General features: G+C 34.3%; 1 protein-coding gene across 1 annotated transcript in view; it reads left to right on the top strand.

The window, feature by feature from the left end:
* The window catches only part of Pcdh11x (protocadherin 11 X-linked), a 684984-nt gene that overhangs the window by 577999 nt on the left and 90435 nt on the right, over positions 1 to 16550 (top strand). Inside the window, 1 exon segment of the mRNA NM_001271228.1 lies at positions 5333 to 5356. Coding sequence (NP_001258157.1) covers positions 5333 to 5356 — 24 coding nt within the window.

A 16550-nucleotide genomic window follows, 5' to 3' on the forward strand; every position in this document is an offset into this window, starting at 1 on the left:
TGCCACCCTCCCCCCAACAGACTAGTTCACTGGGGGTTCAGTCTTAGCAGGACCCAGGGCTTCCCCTTCCACTGGTGCTCTTACTAGGATATTCATTGCTACCTATGAGGTCAGAGTCCAGGGTCAGTCCATGTATAGTCTTTAGGTAGTGGCTTAGTCCCTGGAAGCTCTGGTTGCTTGGCATTGTTGTACATATGGGGTCTCGAGCCCCTTCAAGCTCTTCCAGTTCTTTCTCTGATTCCTTCAACGGGGTTCTATTCTCAGTTCAGTGGTTTGCTGCTGGTATTCGCCTCTGTATTTGCTGTATTCTGGCTGTGTCTCTCAGGAGCGATCTACATCCGGCTCCTGTCGGTCTGCACTTCTTTGCTTCATGCATCTTGTCTAATTGGGTGGCTGTATATGTATGGGCCACATGTGGGGCAGGCTCTGAATGGGTGTTCCCTCAGTCTCTGTTTTCATCTTTGCCTCTCTCTTCCCTCCCAAGGGTATTCTTGTTCCCCTTTTAAAGAAGGAGTGAAGCATTCACATTTTGATCATCCGTCTTGAAACATCTTCACTTGGGCCTTTCTTCTTGTTACACTTTTTAAGCTTTGTGTGTAAGTTACATTGAGGTATTCTATACTTTTCGGCTAATATTTACTAATCAGTATGTATGACTTTTTGGGTCTGAGTTACCTCACTCAGGATGATATATTCTACTTCCATCTATTTGTCTGAAAAACTAATGATGTCCTTGATTTTAATAGATGAATAGGATTGCATTGTACAAATGAATCACATTGTGTGCATTCATTCTTCTGTTGAGGGACATCTGGGTTTTTTCCAGATTCTGGCTATTATAAATAAGTCTGCTATGAACATGGTAGAGCATGCATCCTTGTGGTATGCTGTGGCATCTTTTGTATATATGCCCAAGAGTGTTATCACTGGTCGGATAGATCTAGTCCCAAATTCCTGAAGAACCTCCAGATTGATTTCTAGAGTGGCTCTACCAGGTTGCAATCCCACCATCAATGAAGTGCTCCACTTTCTCCACATCCTCAACAGCATGACCGTTCCTTTCAGTTTTTGATCTTAGCCATTCTGATTGCTGTGTGATAGAATCGCAGAGCTCTTGGGATTTGCATTTCTCTGATGACTGAGGACTTTGAACACTTTCAATGTTTCTTGGCCATTTGAGATTCTTCTGCTATGAATTCTCTGCTTAGCTCTATACCCCATATTTTAATTGGATTATTTGAGTGGTTTTTGGAGGTTAGCTTCTTGTGTTTCTTATATATTTTAGACATTAGCCCTCTGTTGGATATAGGTTTAATAAAGATTTTTTTCCCAATCTGTAGGTTGCTGACTTTTATCTATTGCCTCTCTCCTTTGCCTTACAAAAGCTTTTCACTTTCATGAGGTTCCATTTATTGATTTTTGATCTTTGAGCCTAGGACATTGGTGTTCTATTCAAGAAATTTCCCCCTGTGCCAGTGAGTTCAAGACTCTTTCCCACTATCTCATCTATTACATATAGTACATCTGGTTTTAGACTGAGGTCCTCGATTCATTTGGACTTCAGCAAGGCGATAAAATGGATCTACTTTGCAGTGTATTAAATTACCTCAAACAAATCAACAGCCTTGCTTTATATAAATTATACGTAGGCTGAGAAGGAAACCAGGGAAGCAATAACCTTCACAATAGCCACAAATGGTATAACATTTCTTGGCGTAACTTTTCCCAAGGAAGTGAAAGATCTGTACAACAAGAACTACAAATCCCTAAAAACAGAAATCAAAGGAGACCTCACAAGATAGAAAAATCTCCCATGCTCATAGATTGGTAATATTAACAGAGGAAAAATGGTCAAATTGCCAAAGCAATTTACAGATTCAATGCAATCCCCATCAAAATTCAAACTCAACTCTTCATGGAGAGAGAAAGGGCAATTCTAAAATTCATTTGGAACATCAAAAAACCCAGGATAGCCAAAACAATTCTCAACAAGGAAAGATCTTCTAGAGTAATTACTGTTCCTGACCTCAAGCTGTACTACAAAGTGATGATGATAAAAACCACATGGTATTAGTACAGAGACAGACAGGTCAATCAATGGTATAGAATTGAAGACCCAAAATAAATCCATATACCTATGGATACTTGATCTTTGACAAAGAGGTAAAAAAGCATACAGTGGAAAAAAATATAGCATCTTCAGTAAATGGTGTTCATCTCATTGATGGTCTATAAGGAAGAGAAGAATATGATAGCATGTTATAACTTGAGTATGGTCAACCAAAATTTTGTTGACATGGATAATCATGTTTATTTCTTGAAGCAAACAAATTAAATGTTTTTTAGTATTTTTGTAGTCAGAGTAATATACTGACTTTAACTTTTTACGGTTATCAAAGTATGGCTTCTTTAAGGACGTACCCTTATGGCAGAAGAAAATACATAAGAATTTATAGTTTATACAATAATTAAACTCATACTTTCAACATTTTTTCACTAAAAGTTAGATGACCATTTTATGATCTTATAATATCTGTATTTGTAGTCTTAATCTTTACTAATTTTGAACAGAAAATTTTATTTGAGCCCTTCTATTTCTTATTTTGAAGTCCATACACTCAAGAAGATTACAGCAACTATGCAGGTTATTAGTCATGAAATCAATAAGGAAGATACAGTGGTGATTTGTGCTGTACATCAGGAAGAATTAAGTCTTTTGGGAAATTTTTGCAATGTTTCAAAAATAACATCTAAGAACGGTAGACAGTTTACTAATTTAGTATTTAGCCTTCAAGTCTACAAATTTTATTTTTTTCAATTTTATTCTGCTGCATTTAGTGAACTTCTGTATTAAACTTTGAAAGGCTTAGCATAAGGAATTAAATTAACTACTTGTTCTTAATAGTTAACTGATAAAACTTGGAACTATACTCTCACATACTAATTTGTTCAGTTTTTCTCTGTATTGGAAGTTATTCTAGAAATTTCAGTTTACTGAAATTTTTAATTACTTAAAGGTAGCATATATTATACACGATAATAAATATTTGCTTAAATATTATGCTTCATTAACTGTATTTTCAAACAAAGCCAATTATTTATTTTAAACATAGTTTAAATTTGTAAGTTATTTTCTAATAAATGCAATGATATTTAATTTTAAACTGACTTCCTTAATATTTTATTGCTTCATGGCTAAAACTTACATTAAAGAGTAGCTCCACATGTGATTACTTTTGAAGTAATTGGAAAGTATAAATTGATACACTGACAAGTATTTACGTTCAATTTGTTGTGTTGGTAGTAACCTCTCTTAATCAGTTTACATTTTTCTTTAACATTAAATCTGAATGTCTGAATTTGGTAGAGGAGAAATTAGAGGGTGTGTTTGAATCCATCAGTGCAGTAAAGAACTTGTTGCATCATATAAAACAATATAGATGTTTACAGTGACTTGGGTGATCTTGTTAACTAGGTCAGGATTCCCATCCTCCTTCAGCATTCAACAGTCTTCACCAAATGCACTTACATTACAAATCCACTATTGTTTTAGTAGATTCTTAAACATATTGCTTTATGTGCTAAAATATTGCCACATTTGAACAAGTTTCTACTATTTCTTCAGAGTATTAAGAAATTTATATGGAATATATTTATTCCCTCAAATTTTAAAGAAAATTGATGTGTTTGACATTACTCATTTATAAATCAATTTTTCCTTGTTAGGTCAGTAAAACAATGGTCATGACTACATTTTTTTTAAATAGACTTGATTTCTTCTTAGTTATTTTGCTACCTATTAACCTTATTTCATTTGAAAAACATTCAGAGAACTATAAGTATGTCCAGGTCCAATCCCTTTCGTTTTGACTTTTTTGATTACCAAATTTGATCACTGAGAATTGTGCTAACTTGTAATTATATCTTACATATGAAAAGCAAGTACTTTATTTCTAATTTTTCTTTCTCATTGTAAAATATATGAAAATAATATTGAAAAAGCGTAGGTCTTGATTATTTATTTCAATAATGAATTTAAAGTATATGCTTATGTGTTTGCATGTGATTTTTTTCCTTTGATTGGATACATCAAAGGTGTAGAGTTTCAAAATACTATTTAAAAGATAAATCTTATTCCATGTATCTTTTGAAAAGACTCATTTTTTTTTGTCAGTGTGTTACCATTAAATTGACTAACTTCACAATAAAATACCTTGTGATGGAAAAGGAATGTGCTGTAAGACATCAACAATACGTAAAAATATCAAATTTTTTCTTTGATTAATTTGCATAATTTTATAAGAATATTACCTTCAATATGACATATTTGCAGTTGTATTTTGTTTGTTTTTGAGCTACTATGCATCTATGTATGTCAGGTGTCATTTCAAATTACCTCAATTTAATCGAAGCAGGTGTTATGCAATTTCAATTTGTTGTCTTTTAAAATTTTATTCAAACATGAACACTGTAAAATATATACTAAAACACAGAAGTCAACAACAAATTCATTGTACTATGAATTTTAAAATTTTATAAAAAAGAAATTGGATATTCATCCATATATATACATATATATATATACAAACTTAATATTTTATTAATATAAACTATTCGGTTTGAATAGTCTTCACTTTTTATCCTTGACTATGATGCCCTATTGTCTTTAAATGAAAAAAAATAAAAAAATTGATCACTGTGTTTATCCAGAATATGATTATTATAACGCACATGAATTTCACTCTTTTATTTGTGAGAAATAATACATATGCTTGGTTTGTGACCTTATAGAAAAATATTCTTAAAACAATATAAGAATAATTCCACTAAAATACATCACTAGGCTAGTGTCTACTAATTTGGCAGTCATCTTTATTTTTTATCACCAGAATATGGAGACAAGAGTACTCAAGGTAAAACATACTATTTTCTTGCATTCTGTTTTCAGTAGGAGAGTATATGAATGTTAATGCTATTTTATTTGTGTACTCTATTTTCTTTTCCCAATCAATAAAGTTAGACATATATTGATGTCTTGTATAGTACTGAGCTCCTAATAGGTAAGTAATTAGCTAAAGGAACATAGGCATTATCTAAAAGAGCAATCACTACTTGCTCAAAGTGCAACACATCACATAGGCTTGGTTAAATCGAATTCAAACAAATTACAGAAGACAAAATTAAGTAAGTTCAATCTTGTTTAAGTTAACACATTCTGTGAAAAGGGGTTGAGAATGCAGTGGAATTAATATAATTTACTATGTAACTTATATAGCCTATTTGGAAGAAGATTAAATATATATTGTTTAACTTTATGCAAATCTCTTTTTAGCTTTCATTCCTGGACTAAAGAAAGGTACAGTAGAAACAAACACAAGCTTCACTAAAATGCATGTTCCACTTCAAAGTAAATTGATCATGTGTTTTTGGGAACTTTTGTTTCCTTCATCTCCCATAAAGCACTAGAAATTTTAACTGCTTGCTTCAGATTTTAAAGAATGAACTGATATCTAAGAGAATATTTCTTAAGTTGGTTATCCTCACTACTTGAATGATTTTTCCAATTTCTTTACATAAATTTTTATGTAACAAAATTAATATAATCATGTAGTCATTTGTTTGCCTTAACGTAACTACTTTCAAATTAACTATGGATTTAATTATATTACACCTCTGACCAGGGGAATATTTTTGACATTTGTGTGACGGAATACAAGAGATAAAACATTATCTTTATTTCTTTTCTAATTTGATCTCTAAATTTTCATACTGTATACATGCTAAAGAAAATAGTCTCATTTTCAATTCTTGTAATGGTTTGCAAGGAACATACTTTACCAATATCTGTGCTATACATTATTTGTGAGCCTCTACTAAGATAAGACTAAGAAACAAATATTTTTAAGGATGAAATTTAAGCAATCAGTTAAATGTATTTAATTTATATATTGTTCATAAAATTTTAAGACGTTATTGGATATTCTGAATGCCTCATTTGTATGTTCATTTTAACTTCATATTTCAAAACAACCTTTCTATTGTTCTATTGTCCAAAAACTTTGATTTGGCTTTGTAAGTTTTAAAACTACAATCAATAATCCATTGTTACTTCAAGCAATCTAAAATTATTATTATATACTAAGGTATATAGTTCTTTCTGAAACCAGTAATAAATCCAAAAAGTTACACACAGATCTTTTTTCAAGTTTGATGCGAGAATTTGAAATAAATGATTACTTATTTTACTTTGATTGTTTTCAGATTTGGGGCTTCTTGTGTTTAGTTTAAATACTTCTTTGGCCAGCTTGTATGATTAACCTTCATATTCTAATCAATTTCAGAAACCAAATTTTGAAAATTTAATTATAATATCTTACTCATAATGTCCTTCAATGTCTTATATATTGAACATTTCAATATATAATAAAGTTAATATAGAAATATTTCATATAATTTTATAACACTCTTCTTCTTATGGTTTTGTAGCTATTTCCCTGCAAATTCATGAGCTATAGATATGAATTAGCCATAAGGACTTGTTTGTGTTTATAATTCAAGTCAAACATTTTGTTTCATTTCAAATTAGTTGATCACATTGTAATAACTTCCACTGAGTATATCATTTATTTATCAATCCATTTACTTTATGAGCAAACTCATGTGAAGAATACTTGTTCTGGTCCTTAATTCCTATTAAGCAATAAGACATTTTTCTGCATACGAAAGAAAACATGTGGTAACTGTGATACTGTGTCTGGTTTATTTTACTCTGTAATATGTCTTGATTAACTCTTCATAGAGGCACTATGGGATAAAAAAATTTGAATATGAGTCAGGACCACATGGATTCTTTTTTTTTTTCTTTTTCTTTTTTTCGGAGCTGGGGACCGAACCCAGGGCCTTGCACTTACTAGGCAAGCGCTCTACCACTGAGCTAAATCCCCAACCCCGACCACATGGATTCTTATAAAACTATTATTACCTAACAAGATGAATACACTCGTTGAAGTCAATTAAGTACTCAAAGATTTGATGTTTATGTTTCCTTTTTATCTTTTTCTTTCTTTTCTTCTGTTTGCTTTCCTTTTGCCTCCACACTCCTTCCATCTTTCTCTCAAAGACCAGGGTATCCGTGAATAGAATATATACTTGAGTATGAACTTGCACTTCTGAGTGAACTATTACAGGCATAAGATCTGGTTTATATAGCACATAATAGATAAGACCTTACCCTAATGAGCTCACTCTCTACATCGTTTCTGTCATTTTAAATTTTCTAGTAACCATGTGTTCCTGGTATATAATAGTATAGTTAAAAACATAAAACGTGACACTACCTAGTATTTATATATGTAAATAAAAGTGTGTACTATCTTCACCAAATATTTGACGTTCATGCTATACTTTCATATGCAGTTTTTATTATTCTTCCAATATTTTTTGATTTTACTTATTTACATTCTAGCCATTGCAATTGCTCCAGGTTCTACCCTCCACATTTTTTCATCCCATTCCTCAACCCCCTTTACTCTGAAAGTATTCTCCCCCCTTCTCCCCCACCCCCGCATCCTTCCTTTCCTGGGGCCTCAAGTCTCTATAGGATTAGACATACCTTATCCTACTGAGGGCAAACCAGGCACTCCTCTGATATATATATATATATATATATATATATATATATATATATATATATATATATATATATATATATATATATATATATCTGCCAGGGGGCTCGGATCAGTCCATGTATGCTGTCTGGTTGGTGGCTCAGTATCTGGGAGCTCCCATGCATCCAGGCAACTGGGATAGTTGAGACTGCAAGTCTTCCTATGGGGTTGTCCTTCCCTTCAGCTCCCTTAATCCTTCCCCTAATTCCACCAGAGCAGTCCCCAACCTCAGTCAAATGATTGGATAAAAGTATGTGCATCTGTCTATGTCAGCTGCTAGTACGGGCCTCTCAGAGTATACTCATGCTAGGTTCCTGTCTGTAAGCACATTAAAGCATCATTAAAAGTGTCAGGCCTTGGTGACTGTACCCTCCTGCCCGTGAGATGGATCCCAATTTGGGCTGGTCATTGGACTGCAGTTCCTTCTCTCTCTTCCACATTTTTGTCCCAGCAGTTCTTTTAGAGAGGAACAATTTTGGGCAAGAAATTTTGATTGTGTGATGAATATCCCATCCCTCCACTTGGGGTCCTTTCTATCTACTGGAGGTAGATTCTGAATTCTGTCTCTCTACTGTTGGACATTTGGGCTAATGTCATGCCATTTGAGTCTTTTGGACACTCAGATATCAGGTCTTTGGAAATTTTTAGAGGGTCTCCCCACCCCTGACCCCCCAATGGCCCTCTGGGTTTCTCTCCTGTCCTGACACTACTTTTATGATTTGTTCCCCCTTTCTCCTCCCACTTCCTTCTCCCTACCAGGTCCCATCATCCCTCTGCCTCCTGTCTTTATTTTGTAACTCCTTCTAAGTAGGATTGAAACATTTTTTTTTCAATTTTCTTTTTTCTTTTTTTATTGGATATTTCTTTATTTACATTTCAAATGTTATTCCTTTCGTGGTTTCCTGTTCATAAGCCCCTTATCACCGCCCCTTCCTCTTCTTCCATAAGTGTTCCCCTCCCCACCTACCCCCCCTTACCGCCCTCCCACCAACATTCAAGTATCTTAATTTGAACTTCCTTCTCTTTAAAATTTTTACAGTCTGTGGGTTTTATCTTGGGTGTTCTGTACTTTTTGTCTAATATCACTTATCACTGAGCACATACCATGCACGTCATTTTGGGTCTGGGTTACATCACTCAGGGTGATAGTTTCTAGTTCCATCCATTTGCCTAGCTGAATTGTGTGTAAATGAACCACATTTTATGTATCCATTCTTCAATTGAGGTACATCTGGGTGGTTTCCAGTTTCTGGCTATTACAAATAATACTGCTTTGAACATACTGAAGCATATGTCCTTATGCTATGGGTGGGGCATCTTTTGGGTATATACCCAGGAGTGGTGTTGCTGGGTCTTCAGATAGAACTATTTCCAATTTTCTTTTTTAATAATCATTTATTTATTTATTATTAAATATATTTCTTTACTTATATTTCAAATGTTGTTCCGCTTCCCTCCCCCATACAGGTGTTGCCCCCATACATCCCCCTTACTGACCCCACCATATTCCGATGGACTGGGGATCCAACCTTTGCAGGATCAAGGGCTTCCCCTTCCACTGGTGCCCCAACAAGGCTATTCTCTGCCACATATGCAGTTGGAGCCCTGGGTCAGTCAATGTATATAGTCTTTCTGTAGTGGTTTAGTCCCTAAAAGCTCTGGTTGGTTGTCATTGTTGTTTCTATGGGGTTGCAAGCTCCTTCAACTCTTTCAATCCTTCCTCTAATGGGTGTCCTTCCCAAGGGTGTCCTATTTTCAGTTTGGTGGTTTGCTGCTAGCATTGACCTCTGTATTGGACATGCTCTGGATGTGTCTCTCAGGAGAGATCTTAATCTGGTCCCTTTCCGCATGCATTTTTTAACTTCATCAATCTTATCTAGATTTGGTGGATATACATATATACATATACATATACACATACACATACACATACACACACACACACACACACACACACACACACACACACACACACACACACACACATATATATATATATATATATATATATGGGCCACATGTGGAGCAGGCTCTGAATAGCCATTCCTTGAGTCATTGCTCTAAACTTTGCTTCTATAGCCCCTCCTATGGATATTTTTCCCCTTTTAAGGAGTGGGAGCATCCGCATTTTGGTCATCCTTCTTCTTGAGCTTCCTGTGGTCTATGGATTGCATCTTGGGTAATTCAAGCTTTTTGGCTAATATCTACTTATCAATGAGTGCATACCAAGTGTGATTTTCTAAGATTGAGTTACCTCACTAAGGATGATATTTTCTAGTTCAATCCATTTGCCTATGAATTTCATGAAGTTACCATTTTTGATAGTTGAGTAGTACTCCATTGTGTAGATGTACCACATTTTTTTAAATCCATTCCCCTGTTGAAGGGCATCTGGGTTCTTTCTAGATTCTGGCTATCATAAATATGGTGGAGCATGTGTCTTTGTTGTATGTTGGAACATCTTTTGGGTATATGCCCAGGAGAGGTATATCTGGGTCCTCAAGTAGTGCAATGTTCAATTTTCTGAGGAACCTCCATACTGATTTCCAGAAAGGTAGTACCAGTTTGCAATCCCACCAACAATGGAGGAGTGTTCCTCTTTCTCCACATCCTTGCCAGCATCTGCTGTCACTGGAGTTTTTGATCTTAACCATTCTGACTGGTATGAGGTGGAATCTCAGGGTTGTTTTGATTTGCATTTCCATGATGACTAAGGATGTTGAACATTTCTTTAAGTGCTTGTCTGCCATTAAATATTCTTTAGTTGAGAGTTCTTTGTTTGGCTCTTTACCACATTTTTTAATAGGGTTATTTGGTTTTTAGGTTAACTTCTTAAGGTTTTTTTTTATACATTTTAGATATTAGCCCTCTATCAGGTGTAGGGTTAGTGAAGATTTTTTAATCCCAATCTGTAGATTGCCTATTTGTCCTCTTGATGGTGTCTTTTGTCTTACAGAAGATTTTCAGTTTCTACTGTTTCAATTTTTAAGAACTAGAAACTAAGGCAACATAAAATTGAATAATAGAAGCCTCAAAGTGTTAACAGTTAAAGTTTTAAGCCTGAATAATACAATACCAATACAATTTTTGGTACATTGGTCAGTGCCCTATTGAGCATAAATTGCAACTAAATTTATTTTTCAAATTTTGTCTGATCAAATACTTTATATTTAACATTTTCATTATATAGTTGCATTTTAACATCATAACAGGTTCAAAAGTCACACTATATTTTATTCTTGTTTGTAAGGCAGAAAAATCACCTGATTTATTTAAGTGTACCCATGGGTTTGTTGTCTATAATTATAATTCATTTATTTTATCTGTTTTTGGTATATTATTACAATATTCCTGGAAATACCCCAAATCTTTCTTGGTCTCAGTAAAGCTTGAAGTGTCCATTATATAGATAAAGACTCATCTGAAATTATTTATGACTTGAAATGCTAAATTATGTCAAAGATTCTTATTTAGGAAAAAGAATATGGAAAAAGCAAAAGTTTTATCTAGGAGAAACTGTGGTAAATGACTTTTCTCTCATCCAGGTGAATTGGCTTCCTTATATGCATCTCACATCTTAGTTACTAAGTCTGTGCAAACACAAAATGTAATTTATCTGTAAGAAGGATAGCCATGAAATAGTTCATATGTCATTTTTTAGATAAGCAGTGTCCTTTCAAAGAGTATCACTTTTTTATATGAATGTATATAAATAGGTTTTAAGTCAAAAACTTATAGCATGGACCATACAATTAATCTCTTCTTTCTAATTTAATATCTCCCTCTATTATCATGTTACATGACCACATCAATTGAGGTTCTGTTAGCTTCATTTTAGGTTACTAATAAGTAGACTTGAAATTTTATTAAAAAATATTTTCAGAAAGAACTAAGTCTTATAAAGCATTAGGATTTGCATATTTTAATATGTAAAATAGTTTTCTTCAAATAATATATGACAAGATAATTCTTCTATATCAATTATATATTGTATATTAACAGAGAAATAGACAAAATGTGTCTCCTAATAAAATTGTGTAGCTTGTTAATGGTTTTTGGTAACAAAGGAAAGTAAAAGCAATTTTGAAACTATCATACAAAAATAAAGTATAGAAGAAAACTAATTTCATTTTGGAGATAGTACACTTATTAAATTATAAGAATGACTGTAATACTTTATTACTTTTATTCTGACAAAATTTTTGGTGAAGCATTGAATCAGGATATAACCTATGAAAACAAAATGCTCTATTCAAACTTCCTACTTTTGTTAGACTTTCAAAAATATAAATGTAGATGAAATAAAGGCATTATTAATTGGGCTTATTAGAACAATTTACATAATCCATAAACATTGTGAAATTTCCAAATACGGCTCCAAAATTTTAAATATTATTATAAGCCATTATGTTATGTTTCAGAAATTATTAATTAATAAAGGAACTCTGTCTTTTTTTTTAATTGTTAACTTAATACTATAGGCACAGAATATGGAGGTTTAGATTATATATTGTTCCATATTTTTTATCAACACAGTCATATGAAAATACAAAAGCATTTTTAAATTTCCAGGAGTTGCTTTATTAAAAATTAAAAATAGTCAAAATTATTTTAGTAAAACAGCTAACAAAACATATCTCAAGTCTTACAATCATAAATCATAAGTAATTAAAATTTACAAATGTTTTCATTCTTTCTCACAGTACATATTGCAAACAAGTTTGTGGTTTATGAATAGCAAACTCAATTCCAATCAGTCACATTTTAAGTGTACAAGAGCTACTTTTGTCTAGTGGTCATTAATTTGGAGTCCTAAAATACTGAAGATTGGTCTCTATACACAGCATTTTGATGTTATTCCAAGAACAATAAATGAAAAAAAGAACAAAAATGAACATTAGAATTCTTGAATGGGTGTTTGTGCTTCACAGAGGATTACCCCCCTTGGCTGTCATAATTCACATAAAATGAAGTGTTTATGAACACCTCTCTCTCTCTCTTTCTTTCTCTCTGTCTCTGTCTCTGTCTCTCTCTCTCTCTCTCTCACTGTGTGTGTGTGTGTGTGCATGTCTGGATATGTATGTGTATATTCATCTTCCTGTCTATATGTCAAAAACAATAATGGTTAAAGAAATGTTTCACCAAGCAAAAAAAAATGCTATCAAGGCTGAATTGCTGAGATAATTCCTGGGACCTATAGTGCACTATAGTGCAGAAAGAGAAACTGACTATTTCAAGATGGCCTCTGACCTTCATACTTGCAACATGGACTCCTATTTGTACTCTGTTTATATCACTGTTAAAATAGGATTAAGAATATCAAAACATTGCTTTTTTTAATTGATATAAAACAAATTTCAAATATTGATAGTTTACCATAATATGGGTCTTTTATTAATAATGTGCTTTTCTAAGGATAGTAAAGATATGAATCTGTTAAATAAGAAATTATGTAGTGCATACATACATATTAATGGTGTTTGTATTCAGCATATAATGTTTTTGGAAATATTAAAAATAATACAATAAAATGCTCTATGTCTAGTACAGTTTAAAGTTTTTTCACCATTTGAAAATCACTTATCAATATTACAAAATTCACTAATTTAGAAACAAGAAATATATAATACCGTACAGAGTAAGGAAATGAAATGCTCATTTAAAAGAAAAATATTCAAGTAAAAGAAAAATACTATATTTACAAAAACAAATCTAATTATATCACTACTGAGATTTAAGTGATATACAGGAAATATATTTACTTTTAGCTGGAAAAAAGCAGCGGTTGAGTACTTTGCCTGATTTAATGTACAACTCAGTAAAACTGTTATAATTTCTTTTTTTTTTTTTTATTAACTTGAGTATTTCTTATATACATTTCAAGTGTTATTCCCTTTCCCGGTTTCCGGACAAACATCACCCTCCACCCTCCCCTTCCTTATGGGTGTTCCCCTCCCAAACCTCCCCCCATTGCCACCCTCCCCCCATAGTCTAGTTCACTGGGGGTTCAGTCTTATCAGGACCCAGGGCTTCCCCTTCCACTGGTGCTCTTACTAGGATATTCATTGCTACCTATGGGGACAGAGTCCAGGGTCAGTCCATGTATAGTCTTTAGGTAGTGGCTTAGTCCCTGGAAGCTCTGGTTGCTTGACATTGTTGTACTTTTGGGGTCTCGAGCACCTTCAAGCTCTTCCAGTTCTTTCTCTGATTCCTTCAACGGGGGACCTATTCTCAGTTCAGTGGTTTGCTGCTGGCATTCGCCTCGGTATTTGCTGTATTCTGGCTGTGTCTCTCAGGAGCGATCTACATCCGGCTCCTGTCGGTCTGCACTTCTTTGCTTCATCCATCTTGTCTAATTGGGTGGCTGTATATGTATGGGCCACATGTGGGGCAGGCTCTGAATGGGTGTTCCTTCAGTCTCTGTTTTAATCTTTGCCTCTCCCTTCCCTGCCAAGGGTATTCTTTATCCTCATTTAAAGAAGGAGTAAAGCATTCACATTTTGATCATCCGTCTTGAGTTTCCTTTGTTCTAGGGATCTAGGGTAATTCAAGCATTTGGGCTAATAGCCACTTATCAATGAGTGCATGCCATGTATGTCTTTCTGTGATTGGGTTAGCTCACTCAGGATGATATTTTCCAGTTCCAACCATTTGCCTACGAATTTCATAAACTCGTTGTTTTTGATAGCTGAGTAATATTCCATTGTGAAGATGTACCACATTTTCTGTATCCATTCCTCTGTTGAAGGACATCTGGGTTCTTTCCAGTTTCTGGCTATTATAAATAAGGCTGCGATGAACATAGTGGAGCATGTGTCTCTTTTATATGTTGAGGCATCTTTTGGGTATATGCCCAAGAGAGGTATAGCTGGATCCTCAGGCAGTTCAATGTCCAATTTTCTGAGGACCCTACAGACTGATTTCCAGAATGGTTTTACCAGTCTGCAATCCCACCAACAATGGAGGAGTGTTCCTCTTTCTCCACATCCTCGCCAGCATCTGCTGTCACCTGAGTTTTTGATCTTAGCCAATCGCACTGGTGTGAGGTGAAATCTCAGGGTTGTTTTGATTTGCATTTCCCTTATGACTAAAGATGTTGAACATTTCTTTAGGTGTTTCTCAGCCATTCGGCATTCCTCAGCTGTGAATTCTTTGTTTAGCTCTGAACCCCATTTTTTAATAGGGTTCTTTGTTTCCCTGTGGTCTAACTTCTTGAGTTCTTTGTATATTTTGGATATAAGGCCTCTATCTGTTGTAGGATTGGTAAAGATCTTTTCCCAATCTGTTGGTTGCCGTTTTGTCCTAACCACAGTGTCCTTTGCCTTACAGAAGCTTTGCAGTTTTATGAGATCCCATTTGTCGATTCTTGATCTTAGAGCATAAGCCATTGGTGTTTTGTTCAGGAAATTTTTTCCAGTGCCCATGTGTTCCAGATGCTACCCTAGTTTTCCTTCTATTAGGTTGAGTGTGTCTGGTTTGATGTGGAGGTCCTTGATCCACTTGGACTTAAGCTTTGTACAGGGTGATAAGGATGGATCGATCTGCATTCTTCAACATGTTGCCCTCCAGTTGAACCAGCACCATTTGCTGAAAATGCTATCTTTTTTCCATTGGATGGTTTTGGCTCCTTTGTCAAAAATCAAGTGACCGTAGGTGTGTGGGTTTATTTCTGGGTCTTCAATTCTATTCCATTGGTCTATCTGTCTGTCTCTGTACCAATACCATGCAGTTTTTATCACTATTGCTCTGTAATACTGCTTGAGTTCAGGGATAGTGATTCCCCCTGAAGTCCTTTTATTGTTGAGGATAGCTTTAGCTATCCTGGGTTTTTTGTTATTCCAGATGAATTTGCAAATTGTTCTGTCTAACTCTTTGAAGAATTGGATTGGTATTTTGATGGGGATTGCATTGAATCTGTAGATTGCTTTTGGTAAAATGGCCATTTTTACTATATTAATCCTGCCAATCCATGAGCATGGGAGATCTTTCCATCTTCTGAGGTCTTCTTCAATTTCTTTCCTCAGTGTCTTGAAGTTCTTATTGTACAGATCTTTTACTTGCTTGGTTAAAGTCACACCGAGGTACTTTATATTATTTGGGTCTATTATGAAGGGTGTCGTTTCCCTAATTTCATTCTCGGCTTATTTCTCTTTTGTATAGAGGAAGGCAACTGATTTATTTGAGTAAATTTTATACCCAGCCACTTTGCTGAAGTTGTTTATCAGCTTTGGTAGTTCTCTGGTGGAACTTTTGGGATCACTTAAATATACTATCATGTCGTCTGCAAATAGTGATATTTTGACCTCTTCTTTTCCGATCTGTATCCCCTTGATCTCCTTTTGTTGTCTGATTGCTCTGACTAGAACTTCAAGAACTATATTGAATAAGTAGGGAGAGAGTGGGCAGCCTTGTCTAGTCCCTGATTTTAGTGGGATTGCTTCAAGTTTCTCTCCATTTAGTTTAATGTTAGCAACTGGTTTGCTGTATATGGCTTTTACTATGTTTAGGTATGGGCCTTGAATTCCTATTCTTTCTAGGACTTTTATCATGAAGGGGTGTTGAATTTTGTCAAATGCTTTCTCAGCATCTAAGGAAATGATCATGTGTTTCTGTTCTTTCAGTTTGTTTATATGATGGATCACGTTGATGGTTTTCCGTATATTAAACCATCCCTGCATGCCTGGGATGAAGCCTACTTGATCATGGTGGATGATTGTTTTGATGTGCTCTTGAATTTGGTTTGCTAGAATTTTATTGAGTATTTTTGCTTCAATATTCATAAGGGAAATTGGTCTGAAGTTCTCTTTCTTTGTTGCGTCTTTGTGTGGTTTAGGTATAAGAGTAATTGTGGCTTCATAGAAGGAATTCGGTGGGGCTCCA

This window comes from Rattus norvegicus, chromosome X (assembly GCF_021556685.1).
Source record: "Rattus norvegicus strain SHRSP/BbbUtx chromosome X, alternate assembly SHRSP_T2T, whole genome shotgun sequence".
Lineage (NCBI taxonomy): Eukaryota > Metazoa > Chordata > Mammalia > Rodentia > Muridae > Rattus > Rattus norvegicus.